Source organism: Salmo salar, chromosome ssa16 (genome assembly GCF_905237065.1).
Source record: "Salmo salar chromosome ssa16, Ssal_v3.1, whole genome shotgun sequence".
NCBI lineage: Eukaryota > Metazoa > Chordata > Actinopteri > Salmoniformes > Salmonidae > Salmo > Salmo salar.
The window spans coordinates 4,191,173-4,216,872 of record NC_059457.1 but is presented as its reverse complement, the minus strand read 5'-3'; the positions used below and the strand labels follow the sequence as shown (position 1 = coordinate 4,216,872).

Genomic DNA, 25,700 nt, shown 5'->3' with positions numbered 1-25,700 from the left:
TATCCCCTTTTTCCTTTGGTTCCTACCCTGTCAAAATAACTTCTGTGGCATTTACATTCATTGTCAAACAACACTGTATTCAAAGTGCCTACTCTTCTACAGAATTTGAATAATCATTCTATTTCCATGATACCAACAGTTCACCCAAGTGTTTTGCTCTAAATCGCAATTGCAACATTTGGTTAAAAAATATGGCCTAGAATTTTTTTTTGCCCATATCGTTCAGCCATACTTGGCAGTGTAGAAAGGATCTCAAATGAGTGCAGGAAATGCAGAAATGTATGAAAGTGTAGAAATTTTTGGAGGGGGGTTGAAGTTTGAACAGTATAAAACAATTAATCAGAATGGAGAAAGACCCATTGAAATCACTTATGTATATTTTTCCACCTTTGGGTCACGTGCTACTCCTAAAGCAAATTTAGAAATTTTATTATTCCAAAAAATTAAACACCGTGTTATATTTTGGCTATATCGCCCAGCCCTAACACGCGCACACACACCCACATAAAAGTGATCCTTTGGCCCAGTCTTTTGTGTGCGTGTGCAATGTGAGTGAATAATACCTTCCCTGTACCTAGTAGACTAGTAGGACCAGTCTCACAGCTAACATCCCTCCCAGCTAAATGTGGGGCCAGAGTCGGCGAGTATTGGCCCCTCCCAGCCTGGCTCAGTCGGGGGTGGGGGAGGTGTTTGTGTGTATATGGTCAGCGCTTGTAAGAGGCTGCCCCTTCAGCCTCCTAGCCTAACTCAGTGGGGGCATGTGCTGACAGAGGCTTCTAGTGTGTAGTGGTCTAGGCAGTGGGCACAGTGTGATACTTACGCTATGCTGCCTGCCTGGTCTGGCCTGCTGCATATTTGCTTTTCTGGCTCGGTGGGGGTCAGAGAGGCTTCTGATTGTCTGTGTGGTAGACTTTGTGGTACGTTGCCTGGCCTCAGTGGTCTGGCCTGCGGACACTCCATAAGTCCCTTTAAGGCTGGTCCTAACTTAATCACCCTGAGAATGTTGATCCCCTCTCAGGGCCTGGCCATGCAGCATGGCACTGAGGGAGAGAAAGAGAGCTGTGTGTGTGGCTCTTGTGTTACTGTCTCTCTAAATAGTTTGTTTTAAAACAGCGGCAGTCAAAGTACTATTGCATTGTTTGTTGGCTGGTGAATGAAATACAGAAAAACACTCATCAGGCACAAAAATCCCCTGAAAGGCTAAAACAAGGATTAAATGTACACAACCAGGGTTTATTCTGGATCAAAAATGGGCTTAGGTGGTGGGCGTGGCAATGAGCACTGTTGGCTTGTTTGAGAATTTTAGTGGACCCCATCTTGGCGGTGACTTTAAAATAAAAAAAATCATCCCGAAAATGTATTCCCCTCCCCCAATTTTTTTTTTTACGCTGTTTGTACTTAGGCGACCCGAAAAAAAAACATTTAGGCAGCCTGTCCAAGGATCACAATGGCAAAAAAATCCCTGACTACTGTTGGAACAATACAAACACATCTCATCCTTGTCTAACTAGGCACTGCCTCTCTCCCACTCACATTAATACACCAGGTACTAATCAACTCCAAGTTTTGGAAGGACTCATTTCACACTGACTGAAAACGGGACACTTTTCCAAACACTAGCACATTTAGCCTTGATTCAATGATACAAATGGGGATTGTCCATAGGGTTGGGCGGTATCCAGAGTTTCATATCGTCATACCATCCTTCTCACATGCTGGGATTTACGTTAATACTAGCTTAGTACACGAAGGGCACCAAAGAAAATTAAAAAAAGCCCATTGGTCATCTATCACCAGACTGCTAACAAAATTAGCACAAGAAATAGTGAATTTCCATGGAGGTTGCTAGCTAAATATGCAAACAAAATATACAAATTGCAAAGACAGGCGATACAGCTCATAAAGTTATACATGTAAAGGTATGAGCTACCGAATATGATTGTTGGTGTGTTTTTCACGCAGAAAAAAAGAAAGCACATAAGAAATATCTGTCTACGTTTTGTAAACGCAGATCTTAAAATGTTTCTTAATATTTCTGCTTGGCGTCAGACTAATTTTGTGCTTCTGTTCTACCAGCAGACTGCGCTGTGACTGATGTGTAGCTACTTTTCACCGGTACTTTTCAGTGTAGCCAGCCTACATTTCTCTGGTAAAATGCAAAACATAAGGAATGTAGCTGGCTACATTCTTTCTATGATAAACATTAGAAATATGATGGCCATGCAACGGTTTTGCCAAGAAGGCTTTGCTTTTTCATTGTATGCTTGTTTACTTGTGTGGCTGCCAGCCAAATAGCGTTGCTCTTCTGTTGTCATCTGATGAAAATGAAGCTATTTTCTGCCGAATGTGTTGCATTAATGTATTATTTGTGTGAAGGAAAACTAGTTGCATGTCCCTGATCACTCTATTGAAGCAAAACAACACTTGACTTTCAATATAAAAGGTGACCTCTGACAATACACTGCTAGACTCACCTGCTCCCGCTTTCTCCCGTTGTGCTATTTACAAACAAACACGTTACTGCCTACACCGTTCCTGGGAACTTACGGTAAGCTTCATAATGTCAAAAACGCTATCTGCCTTATCTCCTAACGTATTGTACAAGTTGACTGCAGATATTTATTTAAAAAGTAACTACAAATATAAACATTTGATTTAAAAACGTTAAATAATCTCAACGGTATTGAAAAACCATCCCGCGGCTATTTCCAAATACCCCGGTATACGGTATATACCAGTGGCGGTTGGTGCCATTTTAAGATTAGGGAGGACCATATTTTATTTATTTAGTTTAAAGCATATTGGATGACTTTTATTCATATTCCATTCACCCAGCTCAATGTGGCATTTAATAAGTTTAGGCCACTACATAATACTCACGTTTTTCCCTATACCCATCATGAGATTGCTACAACCTAGCCTACAAATGAACGTTTACAATCTAGGTGCACAGGTCGAGAGCGAAATTTGAGTAATCAAGGCAACAGACTAACACACATTCAATACCACCTTGCACGCTATTGCCTGCATCTAGCTGATCTAGGGTATAATGATTAGTCCAAACAGCTGCAATCGAGAGTTTCTATTGGACACATTTTTCAACAGAATTGGCAGAATCAGTAGAACCCTGATCACCCGCGCACATCGTTCACTTTCATTGCAGCCACAAACAAACAGTATAATTACTTTGCTCGTTGTATAATTCCTTCTCGCATCTATGAGCTCTCCTCTCACCTTTTCCCTTCGCTTTTGGACTTCAGTGCACAACAAAACAGCTGTCTGTGACCAGGCGAAAAAACATTTCCAAGCCAAACCTTCGTACCATAACCACTAACCACTACACGCAGCCTACATCATAGTCACCATATTAGCTAATGTCATAGTCAACATAGCGACTAGAACTAATGTGTTAGTAAACCAGCAATACATTTAATAAAACCTAAAGCTTACCTTGACTTGGAAGAGACACTGTTGGATAGCCATAGCCAGCTAACTAACATAGTATCCATCTCTGTTTGAGCCGGGTGTTTGAGTAGGCTAGCTAGCTGCATTCTCTCTCACTTCTCCTTCATTTTTGAAGAAATGAATTTGTTCATAACTGTTCAACTATTTTTGTTCTCTCTCTTGGAGTCAACTACTCGCCACATTTTAATGGACTGCAGTGCTAGCTAGCTGTAGTTTATGCTTTCAGTTCTAAATTAATTCTCCCAATTTTTGGGGGGGATTGGGTGAACAACACGTCAGTTCATGCTGCAAGAGCTCTGATAAGTTAGAGGACGTCCTCCGGAAGTTGTCGTAATTACTGTAAGTCTATGGAAGGGTTTGAGAACCATGAGCCTCCTAGGTTTTGTATTGAAGTCAATGTACCCAGAGGAGGATGAAAACTGTAGCTGTCCTTGGGCTACATCATGGTACTACCCTAGAGAGAGCTGTTGAGGCTACTGTAGACCTTCGTTGCAGAACAGTGTGTCATCCGTCAGCCAAGATTGGCCACAGTTGTGTTCTCTAAAATGTAAGCAAAAAAAAACAACTGTAGTACTATGGTACAGGTTTTTGTGAAAAACTAGCCCATCGCTAGGAGATGGCCATGATGGCCATGTTGCAAATGCTTTGCAGAACATTTTCTACCAATACCACGGTGCAACCAGATTTTGTTTTTTTGTACGTGTAACTGCCAACACGCTGCTGCTCAACAGTATAGCTTCCTTGCTCACCTGCTCGCACTGAAACTGGTTCTTGCGTCCTCTGTCTTGCAAACACACGTGACCGCCCTCTTGAAACACCTTAGCCAGCTGCGCCACCAAAAAGCTAGCAATAAGATGGTTGGCCCTGGTACTAAATTATCCTAAACGAAACATTGTACTAAATCCTTCTTCCCTCTCCACCTCTTCCCCCACAGCAACGGCAGCAACAGCAGCAAGATGAATGGTTCTATGGAGAACCTGGATACCCCTGACCATGACTCCATCAAGATGTTCGTTGGCCAGATCCCCCGCTCCTGGACGGAAACTGAGCTCAAGGAGCTGTTCGAGCCATACGGGGCCGTGCACCAGATCAACATCCTCCGAGACCGCACTGCCACACCCCCCCAAAGCAAAGGTAAATCCATTTTTTTTTTAAATGTCTTTTAATAAAGCCCTTTCTATAGCAGCAGAAGTAACTTTACAATAGCCTAGGCCCTAGAAGCCAAAGAGAAGACGGAAACAGAGGCGTAGGAGCTGTCACAACTCACACGCTCACGCAAACTCACTTTGTTTGATGACAGCAATAAAGAATAGCCAAGAGGTCACTTCAATACAGCACACGGCCTGTGGCTCACTACACACACACACACACACACACACACACACACACAGTGCTGTCACTCAATGTCGGTGTTAACAGGCGCAGTAGGCTGTGTGTGTGCACTATATTCCTGAGTCTATTACTTTGAACATAATAGAAACTTCTGTCATGTTTTCAGGGTTATACCAAATAACAACCCTTCTTACTCCTGTGCATTATGGAAAACATATTTTCTTTCCTCGGGTGGTTAAGAGATGTGTAAAGAAGTGAGTGAGCAAGGGAAAGACGGGAGAAAGGAGTGTTATTTGCCTGCAATTTTCCATTAAGACATCCATCGACGCACTCACCTTAGAGTGCTCGAGTCGAGCGGTTCTGTTTAGGCTCGCAATTAGCCGAGACAGCCAAGTAGAAGCCTGCAGATCTGAAAGCTTCTGCGACTGTGTGTGGGGTGCATGTGCACGCCACTGAAAGTGCCCGGCCCTCTGGAATTAACCACATGTAAATATGGTCTTTGATGTGAAGTGAAAATATGTTTTATGGCGGCCAGGCATATTCCCATTATTTAATTCACTGTCTCAATCCTGATGTGAGGGATTCAATAAGGATTGAAAGCCTTAATCCTCCAACTGGTGGTTTTGATGTGGATTGTGGAACCCTCTCTTTGATGTTGGTACTTTGTCTGGTCTATCTGTCACTGCCAGTCCTCAGAGCTGGGAGGGAGGGAGGGAAGAAGGGATGAATGGAGGGGGGAGCTAGGCCTAATCTCACAGTTGCAGGCTGGAGAGTTGTCATTGGGATTTGCTCAGGTATGTTGTTCCCAACTTTGTACCTCTGAGCTGTGGTGATATTACACTGCACTGTTCTAAGCAAGAGCCTGCATTGAAATTGAACCCCCCCCCCCCTGAAATGAGAATTCATCTGCCTATTAGACCTCTGTATAAACTTGTAAGTACATGTATACCCAGGCATCTGTCAAAAACACCAAATTAGTCTTTTGTGTACTTAGACCAGTGTCTCCTGGGTGCTGTTTAATATAGAGTAGGGTTGAGGCGGTATCCACATTTTCACATCGCCATACTGTCCTTCTCTCATACGGAATATACCGTACTACCGGCTTAGTACACAAGGCGATGCCAAAAAACGCAAAAACAAACAAATTGGGTGTTGACCTGAATGCTAACAAAATTAGCATAAATGATAGCTAATTTCAATGTAGGCTGCTAGCTAAGTATGCTAACAAGCGCCAATGAAAATAAAATAATTTTAAAGACAGGCAATCCAGCTCATAAAGGTGTGTGTGTAGGTGCTACCGAATGTCATTTTTGGTGAGTTTGGACATTTACAAGCGAATTTGAATGAGAGACATTGTGCAAATGAACAAAGCTTTGACGCATGCTTCTCTGAAGGAAGAACCGTACTGGCTCTGGAGCAGCATGTGTAGGCTACACGCTGTTGTCTGTGTGGAGTCTGGAGTCGCTAGAGCAACAGGCCTGCCTGCTCTGTTCAAAGAAGAGTGGAGAGGAGAAGACAGACTGACAATGGAGAGGAGGAAAAACACAAGGAAATCAAGATGGTGGCAGCTCTAGAAATAACTCATCCAAAGGATGACACAGCAGAAAACTAACACTATATGATGCCCCGCCTCCTTATTAATTTAGCCACTCACTTAGATAACTAGCAAGTTAAACTTAGGGGTTAAGTTAATTCAGATGTAAAATGTTTCTTATTGTAGTTTCTGCTCCGCATCAGACTAACGGGCAATCCTATCAGCAGACAAATCAAATACATTTTTATTTGTCACATGCGCCGAATACAACAGGTAGACCTTACAGTGAAATACTTACTTAAACAACAATGCAGTTTTAAGTAAAATACCTTAAAAAAAATCGAAATAAGAGATAAAAGTAACTAAGAGCAGCAGTAAAATAACAATAGTGAGGCTATATACAGGGAGTACCGGTACAGAGTTAATGTGCAGGGGAACCGGTTAGTCGAGGTAATAATCAAGCTATGCTTCCTCCATAGAAACAGGACATGTTTGTCCTCTACAAATAGAAGACAAATTATGCAAGCTACTTTTATGTCTGTTATAGATTATGCGGATATTATCTACCCGCATGCTATGGCATCAACACTTAAATCTCTGGATGCTACTTATCATTGGGCTCTTAGGTTTATTATGGGTGCTAGCTACAGAACTCACCACTGTGTTTTATATCAACATGTGGGTTGGACTTTGCTGTCCATGAGACGACAACAACATGCTCTCTTGTTTGTCTGTAAAGCACGTCTGAATAATCTATCTTATTTATCACTCATCAACATTAGAATTATAATTCCTAAAACCAAGTCTCAAGCATGGATTACACTTGAGGCCCATGCGATCTCCAGAGAGTTGGGTATGGCTGCCTTTTCCTGTTACGCTCTTTGCTTATGGAATGTGATCACACAGTCGTCTGGAACAGCTGGTTCTTTCATGCATATTTCAGTGTTACTTGCCTTGAAGCAAGCATAGAAATAATTTAGCTCGTTGTGTCACTGGGCAGCTCTCTGGGCAGCTCTCAGCTGTGCTTCCCTTTGTAGTCTGTAATAGTTTGCAAGCCTTGCCACATCATACGAGCGTCGGAGCTGGTGTAGTACGTTTCGATCTTAGTCCTGTATTGACGGTTGCCTGTTTGATTGTTTGGTCGGAGGGCATAGCGGGATTTCTTTTAAGCGTCCGGGTTCGTGTCTCGCTCCTTAATTAAAAGCGGCAGCTCTGCCCTTTAGCCCAGTGCGGATGTTGCCTGTAAACCATGACTTCTGGTTGGGGTATGTACGTACAGTCACTGTGGGACGACGTCATCGATGCACTTATTGATGAAGCCAGTGACTGGTGTCGTGTACTCCTCAATGTGCTAGCAAAACAGTCCCGTAGCTTAGCATCTGCTTAATCTGACCACTTTCTTTTATTGATCTAGTCATTGGTGCTTCTTGCTTTAATTTTGGCTTGTAAGCAGGAATCAGGAGGATAGAATTATGGTCATATTTGCCAAATGGAGGGCGAGAGAGAGATTTGTACGCGTCTCTGTGTGTGAAGTAAAGGTGGTCTACAGTCCCCCCCTCTGGTTGCACATTTAACATGCTGGAAGAAATTTGGTAAAACTGATTTTAATTTCCCTTCATTAAAGTCCCCGGCCACTAGGAGCTCCGCCTCTGGATGAGCGTTTCCCTGTTTGCTTATGGTGATATACAGGTCATTGAGTGCAGTCTTAGTGCCAGCATCGATCTGTGGTGGTATGTAGACAGCTACGAAAAATACAGAAATTCTCCAGGTAGATGGTGTGGTCTACAGCTTGTCATAAGATACTCTACCTCAGGCGAGCAAAACCTTCGAGACTTCCTTAGATATCGTGCACCAGTTGTTTACAAATATACATAGACCTCCTCCCCTTGTCTTACCAGAGGCTGCTGTTCTATCCTGCCGATACAGTGTATAACCCGCCAGCTGTATGTTTATTCATGTTGTCGTTCAGCCACGACTCTGTGAAACAAGATATTTCAGTTTTTATTGTCCTGTTGGTAGGATATACGTGCATTCAGTTCGTCCAATTTATTATCCAGCGATTGTACGTTGGCCAATAGTACTGATGGCAACGGCAGATTAGCCACTCGTCGGCGGATCCTCACAAGGCACCCCGATCTCCTTCCGCGATATCCCTGTCATTCGCAGGAGAAAGAGACTGAAAAGATGAGGGCCTGTTCGGCTGTCTGGAGTAAATCCCTCTAGTCCGACTCATTAAAGATAAATTATTCGTCCAGTTCAAGGTGAGTAATCGCTGTTCTGATTTCCAGAAGCTAATTTCGGTCATAAGAGACGGTAGCAGCAACATTATGTGCAAAATAAGTAACAAACAATGCGAAAAAACAAACAATATAGAAAGGTTGGTTAAGAGCACATAAAACGGCAGCCATCTTCTCCGGCTCTCTAACTGATGTGTAACTACTTTTCTCGCTGTAGCCAGCGAACTCTTTTCTGGTAAAATGCAAGATGAAGTTTTAAGCAAAACATAAGGAAATGTAGCTGGCTACATTCTTTCTATGATAAACATTAGAAATATGATGGCCATGCATTGTTTTTGCCAAGAAGACCTTGCTTTTTCATTGTATGCTCATTAACTTGTGTGGCTGCCAGCCAAATAGCGTTGCTCTTCTGTTGTCATCTGATGAAAATGAAGCTATTTTCTGCCGAATGTGTTGCATTAATGTATTTTCTGTGAAGGAAAACTAGTTGCATGTCCCTGATCACTCTATTGAAGCAAAACAACACTTGACTTTCAATATAAAAGGTGACCTCTGACAATACACTGCTAGACTCACCTGCTCCCGCTTTCTCCCGTTGTGCTATTTACAAACAAACACGTTACTGCCTACACCGTTCCTGGGAACTTACGGTAAGCTTCATAATGTCAAAAACGCTATCTGCCTTATCTCCTAACGTATTGTACAAGTTGACTGCAGGTATTTACTTCAAAAGTAACCAACTACCAATATGAAAATGTATTGAAAAACCATCCTGTGGCTATTTCCAAATACCCCGGTATGCGATATATACGATATACTGCCGAAGCCTAATATAAAGCACATTGTGTGAGTCGATAATACACCCCTCAATGCCGTTTCCCCCTCCTCTTCGTGTCATCCATCTTGCTTTTGTTTGAATCCTCCCGATTCTGTTGGAATCAATCCATTTAAATCCCCACTTCAATTTGGGTCTGTTTGTTCTAGCCCCTATCTATTTTGAGAATGGTCAAATTTGTAGCGTTGTTTTTTTAGGTCATGATGATGCCAGGGTATCTGACTGCAGGGTATAAATACATGATAACCATCATGCTTAGCTCTTAGCCCTATGGTTTATTTAGCCTCTATGCAGCAGGGAGGGGAAGCACAGCGAGAGAGCGGAGGGAAGACAGTGAAAGAGCGAGAAAGATTCATGGTTTATTTAGCGTCAGCAGAGTGCTAGGGGGGTAGCACTGAACAACTGAGAGGGAGAGAGAGTGGCACAGAGAGGAAGGGTGGTGCAACTCTGCAGTGGTGGCAAAGTTAGCATGGGGGGGTGGCCAATGACAACATTTAGCTGTTGTAAAGATAAGGTCCTGCAATTCTACACATTTTGCCATGTATTTTGCCATCTCAGTGACTCAACCATTATAACTAAATCAATGGGAGCCCCATGCCATTTCATTTATGGTTAATTGTTAGTTCTCAAAGTAGCTAACACAACGTGCCATTGAAACACAGGAGTGATGGTTGCTGATAATGGGCCTTTGTACGCCTATGTAGATATTCCATAAAAAACATCCAGCTACAATAGTCATTTACAACATTAACAATGTCTACACTGTATTTCTGATCAATTTGATGTTATTTTAATGAACAAAAATTTGAACGGTAGTGTATATACATACACACACTCACTCACTACCGGTCAAAAGTTTTACAACACCTACTCATTCATGGGTTTTTCTTTATTTTTACTGTTTTCTACATTGCAGAATAATAGTGGAGATCAACTATGAAATAACACGTATGGAATCATGTAGTAACCAAAAAGTGTTGAACAAATCAAAAATATTTTATATTTGAGATTCTTCAAATAGCCATCCTTTGCCTTGACCGCTTTGCACACTCCACCGGTCTAATGTCAATTGCTCATGTTACTTGGTTCAAGCAAGTCTCTTCTTATTATTGGTGTCCTTTAGTAGTGGTTTCTTTGCAGCAATTTGACCATGAAGGCCTGATTCACGCAGTCTCCTCTAAACAGTTGATGTTGAAGTGTCTGTTACTTGAACTCTGAAACATTTATTTGGGCTGCAATTTCTGAGGCTGGTAACTCTAATGAACGTATCCTCTGCAGCAGAGGTAACTCTGGGTCTTCCTTTCCTGTGGCGGTCCTCATGAGATCCAGTTTCATTACAGTGCTTGATGGTTTTTGCGACTGCACTTAAAGAAACTTTCAAAGTTCTTGAAATGTTCCGTGTTGACTGACCTTCATGTCTTAAAGTAATGATGGACTGTCATTTCTCTTTGCTTATTTCAGCTGTTCTTGCCATAATATGGACTTGGTCTTTTACCAAATAGGGCTATCTTCTGTATACCAACCCTAACATGTCACAACACAACTTATTCGCTCAAACGCATTAAGAAGGAAAGACATTCCACAAATGAACTTTTAACAAGGAACACCTGTTAATTGAAATGCATTCCAGGTGACTACCTCATGAAGCTGGTTGAGAGAATGGCAAGAGTGTGCAAAGCTGTCATCAAGGCAAAGGGTGGCTACTTTGAAGAATCTCAAATATAATATATATTTTGATTTGTAACAGTTTTTTGGTTACTACATGATTCCATATGTGGTATTTCATAGATTTGATGTCTTCAATATTATTATACAATGTAGAAAATAGTAAAAATCCTGGAATGAGTAGGTGTCCAGACTTTTGACTGGTACTGTATATAAAACATATCTTCATATGCCACCGCTGCTAAATGAATATAGGGGGAAACACTGAAGCAGCCTCTTAGAGATGAGAACGGAGCAGCTTGATGCATGTTAGCATATCGCAGCTCCCAGTCGAGGCTTGGGAGAGAGGGGGAGCTCCACTCCACAGTAACTTAACTCGAGCACACGCGCACGGCACAGCCTGAGAGGGAGTTCTACAGTATGCAGCAGCAATACAACACTATGTAGGTCAGAGACGCTGCAGTACTCTACTTCCCTGTGTGTGCGTGTGCTCTCCACTTCTGTGTGTGTTTGTGTTCTCTGCCAGCCCAGAGAAACTGACAGGCTGGAACGCCACTGGCGGTCTGCTGGGACTGAAGGATGAGAGTATTCTTTTCCTTCTTCTCCTCTCTTACCCCTCCCCCATCGCCCTCTCTTGTTCTATTGCTTGCTTGCTCTCTCCTCTCATTCTTATCGTGTCTGTGGATGTATTGCCTATGTGTGTGTATGCACACTTATGTAACGGAGCGCCTTTCAATAGTTTTGTCAGTACAGTGGCTGCCTGCCTCTGAGTAGCCTCATTGTAGCCTTTCTCTGCCACACCTCAGTGACCCTGACAGACAGACAGCCTCTTGGTCTCCTGCTCTGCTCTCTGTGGCAGTACTGCACAGTCATGAGTGTCAACTATGACCCTGAGCCATCAGCCCATCTCCTTATCTTGCCCATAGCCTACTCTCACTGCAAATGCTGTGTGTGTGCTGTATAGGTACCTAGCATGCTGTGCGGTAATGTGTACTGTATGTACACCAGTTAATAGTGATTCCATTCCTTGTCTTGAAACAGCACTTGTGTTTAATGTTGCGTTACTCTGATTGTTCTGTTATTACATTCAAAAAAATCATCTTACCCCTTCTCTCTCTGCAGGATGCTGTTTTGTAACGTTTTATACCAGAAAAGCCGCCCTGGAGGCCCAGAATGCATTGCACAACATAAAGACCTTAACAGGGGTGAGTAAGCAGGAAGTGTGTGTGCGTGTGCCGCCTTTAGCCCCTCATTGCTGCCCTGGAGGCCCAGAATGCATTGCACAACATAAAAGACCTTAACAGGGGTGAGTAAGCAGGAAGTATGTGTGTGTGTGTGTGCCACCTTTAGCCCTTCATTGCTGCCCTGTGTTGCTGCTGTGGACTGCATGTGGATGGATGTATCCTAATGAGCTCACTATAACCACAGCCCACACACACCGTATAGGCACTGCCATGCCATTCCTATCCACAAGAACTGACCTGAACCTAGCTCCCTCTTCTGATGAAGTAATAACCACAGCCCACACACACCGTATAGGCACTGCCATGCCATTCCTATCCACAAGAACTGACCTGAACTTTGCTCCCTCTTCTGATGAAGTAATAACCACACAGTCGTGTGCACACCAAGACCCAAACACGGAGAGTCAGGTAAAGAGTGCTTTGCACGAGGGGAGCCTAGCTAGCCAACTCACTGAAGCGCAACCAGACCCACACACACACACATACACAGCTACCCAGTTATAAAGTGGAACAAATTATTCATTGTGCTTGTCCTCATGAATCATAGATGCAAAACTACATTTAATATTTAAAAAGGAATACAAAAGGAAAGTGTTTGAAGAATGTTGCTCCTAACAATGGAATCTGCTGTGAGCGATGGAGGGAGTGTGAGAAGGATAGAGAAAACAGGGCGACAGCTGTACAGAGAAACAGAGGGACTCTTAATTCTAACCTGATTTATCTGATAGAGATTAAAGCTCAGTCAACTGGAACAAGTGCAATTGCTTGTTAAAGCTTCGTAAATCTGCCTCCCCTGTCCCCTATGTTACTCTATCTGCTTCCAATCAATTAAATCAATACTAAACTACCGCAGTCTTCAATTAAATCAATACTAAACTACCGCAGTCTTCAATTAAATCAATACTAAACTACCTCAGTCTTCAATTAAATCAATACTAAACTACCTCAGTCTTCAATTAAATCAATACTAAACTACCTCAGTCTTCAATTAAATCAGTACTAAACTACCTCAGTCTTCAATTAAATCAAAACTAAACTACCTCAGTCTTCAATTAAATCAGTACTAAACTACCTCAGTCTTCAATTAAATCAATACTAAACTACCGCAGTCTTCAATTAAATCAGTACTAAACTACCTCAGTCTTCAATTAAATCAGTACTAAACTACCTCAGTCTTCAATTAAATCAGTACTAAACTACCTCAGTCTTCAATTAAATCAATACTAAACTACCGCAGTCTTCAATTAAATCAAAACTAAACTACCGCAGTCTTCAATTAAATCAATACTAAACTACCTCAGTCTTCAATTAAATCAATACTAAACTACCTCAGTCTTCAATTAAATCAATACTAAACTACCTCAGTCTTCAATTAAATCAATACTAAACTACCTCAGTCTTCAATTAAATCAATACTAAACTACCGCAGTCTTCAATTAAATCAATACTAAACTACCTCAGTCTTCAATTAAATCAGTACTAAACTAACTCAGTCTTCAATTAAATCAATACTAAACTACCGCAGTCTTCAATTAAATCAGTACTCAACTACCTGCAGATCTTCAGTTCCAAATCAGAATACTAAACTACCGCAGTCTTCAATTAAATCAAAACTAAACTACCGCAGTCTTCAATTAAATCAAAACTAAACTACCGCAGTCTTCAATTAAATCAATACTAAACTACCTCAGTCTTCAATTAAATCAATACTAAACTACCGCAGTCTTCAATTAAATCAATACTAAACTACCTCAGTCTTCAATTAAATCAGTAACTCCACTCTGCAGACATTTTCAGTTCCCAGTAATCAGGAGAATGACTAAGTGTTGAAGAATTTGTACCTGTGTGATAAGCAAAGGGATACTGGACTAAATTATACCATTCATGGCTGGGGTCAATTCCATTTGAGTCCTGAATTGAAAAGGAATTGACCCCAGCCCTGACACTTTCAGTAGCGTGATGATCGAAGTGAGATTAGATACTTTACATACTTTACAAACCTAGATTATAAACAGCACTGTATCTAGTGTCATTAATCAGTAAAGCATTTTCAAATAAAGTGTATGTAATTTGACAGCTGCTCCCTAACCCTACCACAGCCAGTCATGCCGCTCCTGGCATTGACTGAAGTCCGACGGCTCGTTGGTGGAAAAGCTTGCGGTCCCTTTCGGGTCGCCAAACCTGGGTTCAAATACCATTTGAAATCATTTCAAATACTTGATCTCTGCTTGGTTGAGTTTGCCTATTGCAATGGAACCAATAGAAAAGTCACACAAGTGCACATCCCGGATCCCGCCTATCTGGCCCTCCAGGCAGGCTAAAGCAAATACTTATTGTATTTGAATGATTTTTTAAAATAGTATTTGAACCCAGGTAGGTCTGTCGCACGGACTCCCTCCTCCTGTGCCTCCCTCTCCTTGGCAAGTGACGCCAGTCCCCATACCGAGAGGGCCATCTGTCCATTTCTTTTAGTTCCCTTCTCTCTGAAAAACAACACGTTTCATAACTGCCTCTCCTGTTTTTGTTTTTATCGTGAGCACTCAAATGAGGGAGTAAGATTTCCCATGTCATCATAACACATGGTAAATAAACTTGAAGCCAAACTACTTTCATGATATCTTTATTTCAACTGTCTATTTCTCTTGGTTCCCTTCTCTTGAAAAATAACACCATTACATACAGCCAGCCTCCCCAGTTTTAGTTTTTATAGAAATGGCAAGAAGTGAGTCAAATATCTAGTCTTTACACATGACAAATACGTTTAACTTGAAACCTTGCCCTCTGCTCATATCCTAATTCCCCTGGCTTATAATCTAGCCACTTCACTCCATATTTGTCTTATTCCCTTTCTGGCTTCTCTGTGCCAATGTGGCAGGTGTAGATATCCCATCCAAAAGATTAGCTCTTCAGATCCACTTCTTCCTTAGCGTATTAAGGGATCTAGTGGAAGAGCCAGGGGAAATAAATCGCAGGTGGAAATATGTCATTTGCAGATGGACTGGATTTTCTGCCAACTTCTTGTTGTAGCTCAAGCTGTTGCTCAGATATGGCCCCTCATTTCTGGAACATGTTAGCAATACTGGACGGTATGGCTAGCATTCCATTCCCAAGTGGAAAATGATCACTTTAAAGACCCGTGGACATTGTGTGCGCCCCAAATGGCACCCTATTCCCTATATAGTGCACTACTTTTGACCGAAGGTAGTGCACTATATAGGGTAGTGTTGCATGGTAATCCGGTACCACGTTAATATCATAGTACCAAAACATTTTTAGAATACCATAGTACCGTTCCATATGATACTGCCAACTTTTTTTGGCCCTACCGATCTAAAGCACCTGCAGGTGACTTTATAAACAGTAAATGTTTAGAAAGTCAGTTGCTTAAGCAACCGCAATTAGTCTCTTGTATGCTATGCGCCGGTCCAATGTGAACTTCACTTTCATGCGCGTATCACGTGTGTCAGCTGTGATCAGCCAGCCGCATCCCCCTACCAGCCCTCACTCACCTGCTTCTCTCAGCATCCCCCTACCAGCCCTCACTCACCTGCTTCTCTCAGCATCGCCCTACCAGCCCTCGCTCACCAGCTTCTCTCAGCATCCACCTACCAGCCCTCACTCACCTGCTTCTCTCCGTCCTCTCTTACTGCACATCTATTCCTCCATCAGTTTTTAAAATGTCATTTAGCTGTGATGGCGAGTGGGGATAGAGACCCTGATCAGTCTTCTGTTACATTTTTTAAATTGGAGCAGCACGAAGAGCGAGTAAAGTTGATACATTGTATATCATTTCATCATTGATGAGCCAAGGGCACAGGCCAGTCTGAGTATAGGCGTTTGCAAGTTTGTCATGCAGCAGTGCCAGAGAGGAAAACGGCTTCGCGACAGGCATGCTTACATCTTTACAACACAGACACCGTTTTGTCTCTAGCTCAAACGAGATAAAGAATATGCCTCTTATAACCGTCGCTACCTCTTTTCTTCCTGCGCGATTTCACGCACATTTTTGTCATTTCACAAACCGGGCTGTTTTTAAACTAATCCCAGCCCGCTAATTATAGGTTTGATAACTGAACAACGTTTGTCATGTTACCTAGCTAGCTAACAACCTGGTAGCTTGACAGTAGGTTTAGGCAAATTTGAGTGGCACTGGAAGAAAGGAAAAGATCATGCTATGTGCTTCAAAGGTAGGATTTTTATTTGACCTTTTATTTAACAAAGCAAGTCAGTTAAGAACAAATTCTTATTTACTGTCACGTCCTGACCAGCAGGTGGAGCTATTGTATTCGTTTTGGGGTCAGGACGTGGCAGTTTTTGTGTATGTGAATGATTGTGTTGTTGATTGGGACTTCCAATTGAAGGCAGGTGTGTTGAGTTGCCTTTGATTGGAAGTCCTATATAGGTGTGTGTGTTTTTCTTTGGGGTTGTGGGTGGTTGTTTTTGCACTGCGTTTAATAGCCTGCAGAACTGTTGCTGTTGTCACCTTTATTGTTTTGTTAAGTGGATGCTTTACTCCTTTTTTGGAAATTAAATATGAGTATTCACATACCTGCTGCGCCTTGGTCTTCTCTCCATGACAACGTTTGTTACATTTACAATGACAGCCTACTGGGAAACAGTGGGTTAACTTCCTTGTTCAGGGGCAGAATGCTCGGGGATTCGATCCAGCAACCTTCAGGTTACTGGCCCAACGCTCTAACCACTAGGCTTCCTGCCGCTCTAACCACTAGGCCTAACTATATCAAAAATATATATCTTTCTGGTCCACACATTATTTTTGGTGTCTAATGTTTTTAAAGTTGGGAGGTGTGTGGGAGTATTGGGGGGAGTGTGGGAGTGTTGGGGGAGAGGGTGTGTGGGAGTATTGGGGGGAGTGTGGGAGTGTTGGGGGAGAGGGTGTGTGGGAGTATTGGGGGAGAGGGTGTGTGTGGGAGAGGGTGTGTGTGGGAGAGGGTGTGTGTGGGTGTGTGTGTGGGGGGGAGAGAGAGTGAGTGTGGGGGGAGTGGGTGAGTGTGGGGAGAGTGGGTGTGTGTGGGGAGGGTGGGTGTGTGTGGGGGGAGTGAGAGTGTGTGGGGGGAGAGGGTGTGTGGGGAGTGTGTGTGTGGGGAGGGTGGGTGTGTGTGGGGGGGGAGAGTGTGTGGGGGGGAGTGTGGGGAGAGGAGTGTGTGGGGAGTGAGTGTGTGGGAGAGTGAGTGTGGGTGGTTGAGTGTGTGTGTGTGTGGGGGGGGTGAAAGTGTGTGTGTGTGTGTGTGAGGGGGAAGAGTGTGTGTGTGTGGGGGAGAGTGAGAGTGTGGGGGAGAGAGTGAGTGTGTGTGGGGGTGGGTGGGGGAGTGGGAGAGTGTGTGTGTGGGGGTGGGTGGGGGGAGTGGGAGAGTGTGTGTGTGGGGGTGGGTGGGGGAGTGGGAGAGTGTGTGTGTGTGGGGAAGAGTGAGTGAAATTAAATGTGTGTGAAATTCAATTCAATAAGTGTGAATATTAGTGCCTGTTTTTTTGTGTAGCATAGGCGCATAACGTTTAGAAAACGGGAACAAGCGTCCTGGAGATGGGTGAACAGTACGCTATGCCACTGAATTTTTCCCTTCTTGTTATCGCGATCCTTAGTAAAATGTTGGTATCATGAAAACACTAATATAGGTGACATTTAGGATGCAGTCATTAAGAAGCAGGCTAGAAGAGAGCAGCGCTGTTAGATTTTTATTAGGATCCCCATTAGCCGATGCCAATGGCGACAGCTAGTCCTATGGGGTTCGACACATAACAAAAAAGACATTACAGACAAAATACTTTACAATTTACATACATTAACATGTAGGGGGTGTGGGCGGTGGCTGTGTGTGTGCATCTATCAGTTAGACACAAAGGTCAATACATGCACACAAAAAGTAGGTCACATGGGGGGGAGGTGTTGTGGTGAGGTGTTGCTTTATTTGTATTTTAAACCAGGTTTGCTGTTCCCTTGCGCTATATGAGATGGAAGGGAGTTCCATGGCTCTGTATAGTACTGTGTGTTTTAGGGCTGTCCCTGGAATCATTTTGACTAGTTGTAGAAAATACTGTAAATAAAAGTATAGGGTAAGCATTGCGCGCATATTCTGTGTGCCAAACAGGTGCTGTTAGATTACATTGTTCCAGACGGTCAGAAATATATTGCAAACAACACTAAATCAATTATAAGCGTACCAGAGTGTAACTTTGGTTTTTGTAACGCTTTTATTACATCAAAGACTAAAAACGGTCTCATTGATTCGTGAACGCAATTTTCCCAAAATGGAACGATTTATGCTAATTATTCCATGGTCGCTTTATTTTATTTTAAAACTAAAATGCTTGATTGCGTTTCACATCATGAATGATTTGTATGCTGTGTGATGACGTTAACAAATAAATGATTGATTGATACAGTAGGCTATTTCAATGCTCATATAAGCTACTGTAAGTAAGTTACAGTATTTAGGATGTGCTCTTAGACCTACAGCTCGATGGTGGTTATACAAGGCTGCTATACTAACCCTATTAATGATTATAATAATAGTAACAATGAGATCAAGGAAAAAGGAGGGTCTTTGTTGTTGTTATTATAAATAAAATTATTTCTGACAATTTGGAAGTGTAAATACTAAATAAATTATTCATAATACCAGAGAGGCTGGTCTAACGAAAATAAAGTGTAACGCCTTTATTACAGCATAGCAAATATTAAAAACCCGCCGAATTTGTGAAATTGTTGCGTGAGGCTTGGTGCTCACGGAATCAGTAGGCTATTAAACACTCAAACAGGCAACAGAAGCAGGATCTGTCTTATTTTTGTAGATATAAATGGATGATTTATAAAGCCAGGCACATTTAACAGTTAGGCTATTGATTGTAGACCTAATTAAGTTGGTTTCCTCTCGCCTCACTTTTCTGAGACAATTAAGCCAAGGGCTGTTTTCTCTTCTCCTAAATCTGCTGTTGCCTCCGCCGCATTGTTCTCAACACCAATATGCGGGTTAACTTTGCTATTAAGCACATAGCAGCATGGTCTAGGAAAAGGCACCAATTCGACAGCGCACTGATGTGATTCAGAACCGCAGACAGCGACCACTATCCAACACGGAAGAAAGCTCATTTGTTATAAAAAAAATATAACTTTTATTTGTGTTGCAACATTGTTCTTACATAATATAACCATATACAATTTCAGTAGCACATGTCTTAGACTGATGGACTGCGCCATCCCCACGACCTCCACAATGGATCAGTCCACTCAGACAGGCGCCAATCAGACAGGTGTTTTGTACACCATGATTTTTTTAAAATGTACTGCTCGACTAAAGAAATATCGGTTGACCAACAGTCTATCAACCAAACAATCGACCAGTCAACTAAATGGGGTAAGCCCTAGTATATTACCTTGAATTTGTTCTGGGGACTGTGTGGGGGGGGGGGGGGGGACAACTTAAATGGATCCTGAAAGGATGATGACGGAGAGAATCAATAACTGCGATCATATGACTACTGCTCTGGCCCAACCCAAAGAAAGAGGAGAGAATTTGAGCCCAAATACTAGCCAGTGGACATATCCTTTTCTATAGCTCACTATAGTGTGAGGGATAATAGAATCTGAGAGGGGGCGATCGAATGAGAAAGATGCTGACAGAGGAGGATGAGGTGGAGGAAGAAGGGTAATAACGAGCAAGAGAGCAATACTTGTCTAAAAATCCATCCTCACCTCCTTTCCTTCATCTGCACTGATTGGAAAAGGTAACTTGACCTGTGAGACTTGACAGGTGAAAACAATATGGAGTCGAGCTCTTTATTGGGCTGGCTTTCACCTTGTCAGTTCTTTCAGATCAGTCAAGGAGAGGAGGCTAGGAGAGAACGAAATGTTTAAACAATTGCTAAAGGGCCAGGGAGCAAGAGAAAACAAAAAACATAGCCAAGCACCTGGCCTGTTCATCGTCGTGGTAACTAACGGTTGGTTAGTGTGTGTCATTGTGATGACAGGCCTGATGATAGGTTGATGTTTAACATGATTCTACCGTTTCCTCCTCCTTCCAGATGCATCATCCCATCCAGATGAAACCCGCTGACAGCGAGAAAACAAACGGTGAGTGACATCATTGCAGATGCGCTGTGACACAGGCTAAAGTGTGTATAAACAAAACGTAGCGGCTGGCCGGTTACAGGGAAGGGTTGCGTCCCAAATGACACCTTATTCCCTTATATCGTGCACTAATTCTGACCAGGGCTGTGGTCAAAAGTAGTGGGCTATATAGGGTGCCATTTGGGTCACAACCTGAGAACAGAACACAGCTACCATGAAGTCTCCGAGGAAGTGAGGAAATTGCACCAAGAAGAATTAAGATTGGGAAAGGAAATAAAAAGGAGACTGTCTCTATGTTTTAGTTCCCACACGATGGCCCAAATGGTACTCGTCTGTTTGTGCTGCCAAGGCATGACAACGACCATAGAAGTTGGCTATTATGGAACAAACAGATCTGGGACCAGGCTGCCGAAATTGTGCTCTGTGCTGTAAATTCAGTATTTCAGGGGTGTCAGAGGTTACTAGGATTTAAAGGAGCTTTATGATGGGGGAGAGGAGCGAGAGGAAGGCGGGTACAGAGGGATCTGGTGGGAGGATAAGGGGATGATAAAGCAGTCATCCGTCTGAAGAAGAAGAGATTGGGGAGGAGGGAGAGATGAAGCAGTAAGATAGAGATTTAGAGAACGAAAAGGGGCGAGCTGACTCATTGAGTGAGAGGGTTGCAAGGAGGGGAGAGGAGAGATTGAACTAGCAAAAAGAGAGGTGGAAGGTTGCATAGCCCATTTTGCTATCGCTGTTTTGCTGTCACTCATTCTTTCCTCTCCATTTCAGCGGTGGAAGACAGAAAGCTCTTCATTGGAATGGTGACAAAGAAATACGGCGAGAACGAGGTCCGGATGATGTTCTCTGCTTTTGGACAGATAGAGGAATGCCGAATTCTCAGAGGACCTGACGGTCTGAGCAGAGGTGGGTTGTGGGTAACGCCGTGTCCTTCTGCTCCACGCTCCCGTTATACCAAGTGGTCCTGTGTCAGTGGATCAGTTTGTAAGGGCGTGGCACTCGGAACCAAAGCAAAGGTCTTGGGTTCAATTCCTACAGGGATCATAATACACATACCAGAAATGTATGTCAAATGTACTGAAAGTCATTTTAGATAAAACGCACCCTAGGCCATCCTGTATATATTATGAGATTTTTAGTATTTTACTCTCTTCATCCCCCCCAATTTCGATCTTGTGTCATTGCTGCAACTACCCAACGGGCTCGGGAGGCGACAGTCGAGTCATGCGTCCTCCAAAACATGACCGGGCAAACCGCGCTCCTTAACACCCGCCTGCTTAACCCGGAAGCCAGCCGCACCAATGTGTCGGAGGACACACTGAGCCTGCAGGCACCCTGCCCATCACATGGAGTGGCTAGAGCACGATGAGCCAAGTAAAGCCCCCATGGCCAAACCCTCCCCTAACCCGGACGACGCTGTGCCAATGGTGCGCCGCGCCATAGACAGCTGCGCCACTCGGGAGGCCCAGATATATGGTATTTATGGTAGTGGCTTCCTCTTTAAATGTCGCTATATTGCTTCCACCGATCCAATCTTCTCAGATCACAATAGTGGGTAGGGAATAGGAGCTAGCGTTTGATTTTGAAATTCATCACTAGAGTAGTCCACTACTACACCCGCCGATAAAAGAACACAGACTTGCCTAGTGCCTGCCTTACTACACTGCTCCCAAACCTTTTATTTCCACCCTTCCCACCCTGCCCCAATATTCATATCCTATTCACCCAAAGTTGGCCCCCTCCTCGCTCTCTCTCGCCCCCCCCCTCCCAAATCCACCCCGATATGACTCTCCCCGTGACACACTCACCACCTCCTACATCTCTGCAGCAGAGGGAGGGGGTGCATCAACACTCACAGCTCTCAACTCCCGCCTGTAACAATAGTCCCAGCCGTCGCCATGGCAACCCCATGGCTGCTGGTGTTCTAGGCCGGCCTCAGCTGGCAGGCAACACAGGACACACACAATCAGTACCGCACCGCCCCCACCGTGCTCCACAAAGGATGGGATTATTCCACTGCTCCACCTCTGCCTGCCACAACTTCTATCTGTGCCGCATAAGACGCCATAAAAGCAAGTGAGACCGACAAATGCAATAATAGTATGGATGGGCATGAATTATCGAGTACGAAGCTCGATCATTAACCAGAGGGGGGGAAAAAATAGTGTAAAAACTATTTGGTGGATGTGCTTTGTAGCAGCTCGTACAAGCAAAATTTTGTCCCAATTTATTTTTTAATTAATTTTTTTAATGTTGTCTTAAAGACGACGTTAATTTGCTTTGACTCTAGTGTTCCATTTGAACATGTGCATTTGCGGGGCACAACAAAAAAGAAACCGAGCCTTAAGGATCACATAGTTCTTCTCCCTAAAAGTCCTTTCCCCCCTGTGTCTCATTCACTCAATTGCGTTCCGACCGCTCCCTACACATGCGCATGCTGAGTGCGCACGCAAGCTCCTGTTAGGCCTACAGAAGTAAATGCCTATAAAAACGTATCTAACTGATGGGAAACAAAAGCTCCATTTCTTACCAAATTCAAATGGACTGGTAGATTTGAAGTAGGAAAATGTGTTCCAACAACCGTTGCAGCGGTTTTGGAATAAAATGTGACCTGTCTATTTTCCGCTTAGGCTACTTTGCAAACTGCTTGTGCCGTTTGGAGTTGGTTAGCCTAGGCCTCTCAAACTCAACACTGGATCTCGATGCCAGTTCCACGGTGTTTTTTTCCATTGTTCCCCTCTAATCAGGGACGGATTTTAGACCTGGAACACCAGGTGGGTGCAATTTAATCCAGGTAGAACAGAACAGCAGCAGGCTCCAGACCTCGTAGGGTATGCGTTGAATACCCCTGGCCTAGGTTATAACCCCCCCCCCCCCCCTAAACATAGACAGGTTCCACACTGTGAATACACAAAAACATTAGTTTGATAAAGACATATTTTTAAAGAGAGATTTTCATCCGAATCATTAAGGCTAGGCCTTCTCACCAAACCGACGTCGTGGCCGTAATTCATCACCGTGCCTTGTTCAATGTGGAATTGTTAATCCATTTAGACATTTCCAAAGAACAGGCAGAATAAACTAAATTGAACGTCTGTATATCGAAAAGAAGACCATTTTGTTTTGTAACCCTGAAAAAACGGTCTTTCAACTCGCCAAATTGAGCCCCATTTCAAATAGTCACTATTTCAACTTTTTCCATTTGGATTTTTTAAATGTATTCTATTATTACATGTTTTTTTTTACTATAAAATAGGTGACTTGACTGTGGTAAGGGCTCTGGAAATAAGAGCGTCTTGTCTGCTAAATGAACAAAGCAAGGCTATGCCATTACACAGCCATAAGCTTCTACAAGCACGCACCACTGCTAAGGTTACTGCCTTTTTGGAGATTGTGTAATATATAACCAGTTTATATTACGATTTCAATAAATTCGTCTGAAATGTCACTTGCTTTTTTATTGACTGAATATACACTACATGATCAAAAGTATGTGGACACCTGCTCGTCAAACATCTCATTCTAAATTATGGGCATTAATATGGAGTTGGTCCCCCCTTTGCTGCTATAACAACCTCCACTCTTCTGGAAAGGCTTTCCACTAGATGTTGGAACATTTGCTGCGGGGACTTGCTTCCATTCAGCCACAAGAGCATTAGTGAGATTGGGCACTGATGTTGGGTGAATAGGCCTAGTTAGCAATCTGCGTTCCAATTCATCCCAAAGGTGTTTGATGGGGTTGAGGTCAGGGCTCTGTGCAGGCCAGTCAAGTTATTCCATATTGATCTCGACAAACCATTTCTGAATGTCATTGTATGCTGTAGCGTTAAGATTTCCCTTCACTGGTACTAATGGGCCTAGCTCAAACCATGAAAATAAATCAGCCCCAGACCATTATTCCTCCTCCACCAAACTTTACAGTTGGCACTATGCATTGGGGCAGGTAGCGTTCTCCTGGCATCTGCCAAACCCAGATTCATCTGTCGGACTGCCAGATGGTGAAGCGTGATTCATCACTCCAGAGAACGCGTTTCCCTTGCTCCAGAGTCCAATGGCGGCAAGCTTTACACCACTCCAGCCGACGCTTGGCATTGCACATGGTGATTTTAGGCTTGTGCACGGCTGGTTGGCCATGGAAACCCATTTCATGAAGCTCCCGACGAACAGCTGAAGTTGCTTCCAGAAGCAGTTTGGAACTTGTGGTGAGGGTTGCAACCGAGGTCAGATTTTTACGCGCTAAGCATTTTAGCACTCGGAATTCCCGTTCTGTGAGCTTGTGTGGCCTACCACTTCGCGGCTGAACCGCTGTTGCTCCTAGACTTTTCCACTTCACAATAACAGCACTTACAGTTGACCGGGGCAGCAGTAGCAGGGCAGAACGTTTAACAAACTGACTTGTTGGAAAGGTGGCATCCTACGACGGTGCCATGTTGAAAGTCACTGAGCTCTTCAGTAAGGCCATTCTACTGCCAATGTTTGTCTATGGAGATTGCATGGCTGTGTGCTCGATTTTATACACCTTTCAGCAACGGGTGGCTGAAATAGCCGAATCCACTCATTTGAAGGGGTGTCCACATACTTTCCATATATAGTGTATTATTACAATTAGGATTTGGTCTCTGTAATGGTTATAAATTAGGCATTGTCACGCACTTTTGGCACAAGCTTATAGATAAATGCGCTCATATTTCTTTCCAGTGTGTTAAAAAAAAAAATGTTTTATTTGTGTACTCAAGTACAGAAAGAAATCATGCGAGTACTCGGAACAGTCAAAATGCCCATCCCTAAGTAATAGAAGAATATGCAGAGCTCAACTGTCAGTGCAGCAGTTCACCCTGTAGTCTCTGTCATCATCGTTGTAGCATGTGTTGCTATGTCATTTTAAAATGAATATTTATCTTTTTGCTAGGAAATCGCCATAATAGCCATTTAGTGTGTGTGTTGTGTGAGAGGAGTGTGTGTTTTCTGTAGTTATCTCAATTAGTGTCTCACCCACCCAGTAATCACATCCCCAACTAGCCCAATTCATCCACAGCTTCTCTTGATTGTGGTATAATGCGTCAATCAATGTTACGTTAATGTGCTCGTGTGGTTGTTGTGACTGTATTGTTATGTTACTTCCATGTGCTAACCAGTGAGAGCGGTCGTTCTTCTGTGTGCTTGGAGTGCCGTTCATTCTATGTTACTGTAATGTGTTATTTGGGATTTCATAACGACGTGTCCCAAAACCTTTTTGTCTTGTTTTGTTTCTTCTTTGTCCCTCCCTCCTACCCTCCCTCCTCTTGTCTGTCCCTCCCTTCCT

The 25,700-nt window shown here is 43.2% G+C and overlaps 1 protein-coding gene across 11 annotated transcripts in view; it reads left to right on the top strand.

Moving 5' to 3' along the window:
- Nucleotides 1-25,700, top strand: part of LOC106573061 (CUGBP Elav-like family member 2) — a 70,938-nt gene that overhangs the window by 28,227 nt on the left and 17,011 nt on the right. For all 11 annotated transcript variants that reach the window (XM_045696867.1, XM_045696865.1, XM_045696862.1 and 8 more), the window contains exons 2-5: nt 4,400-4,599; nt 12,191-12,273; nt 20,353-20,401; nt 21,170-21,304. In XM_045696867.1, coding sequence (XP_045552823.1) covers nt 4,400-4,599; nt 12,191-12,273; nt 20,353-20,401; nt 21,170-21,304 — 467 coding nt within the window. The remainder of the gene's footprint in view (nt 1-4,399; nt 4,600-12,190; nt 12,274-20,352; nt 20,402-21,169; nt 21,305-25,700) is intronic.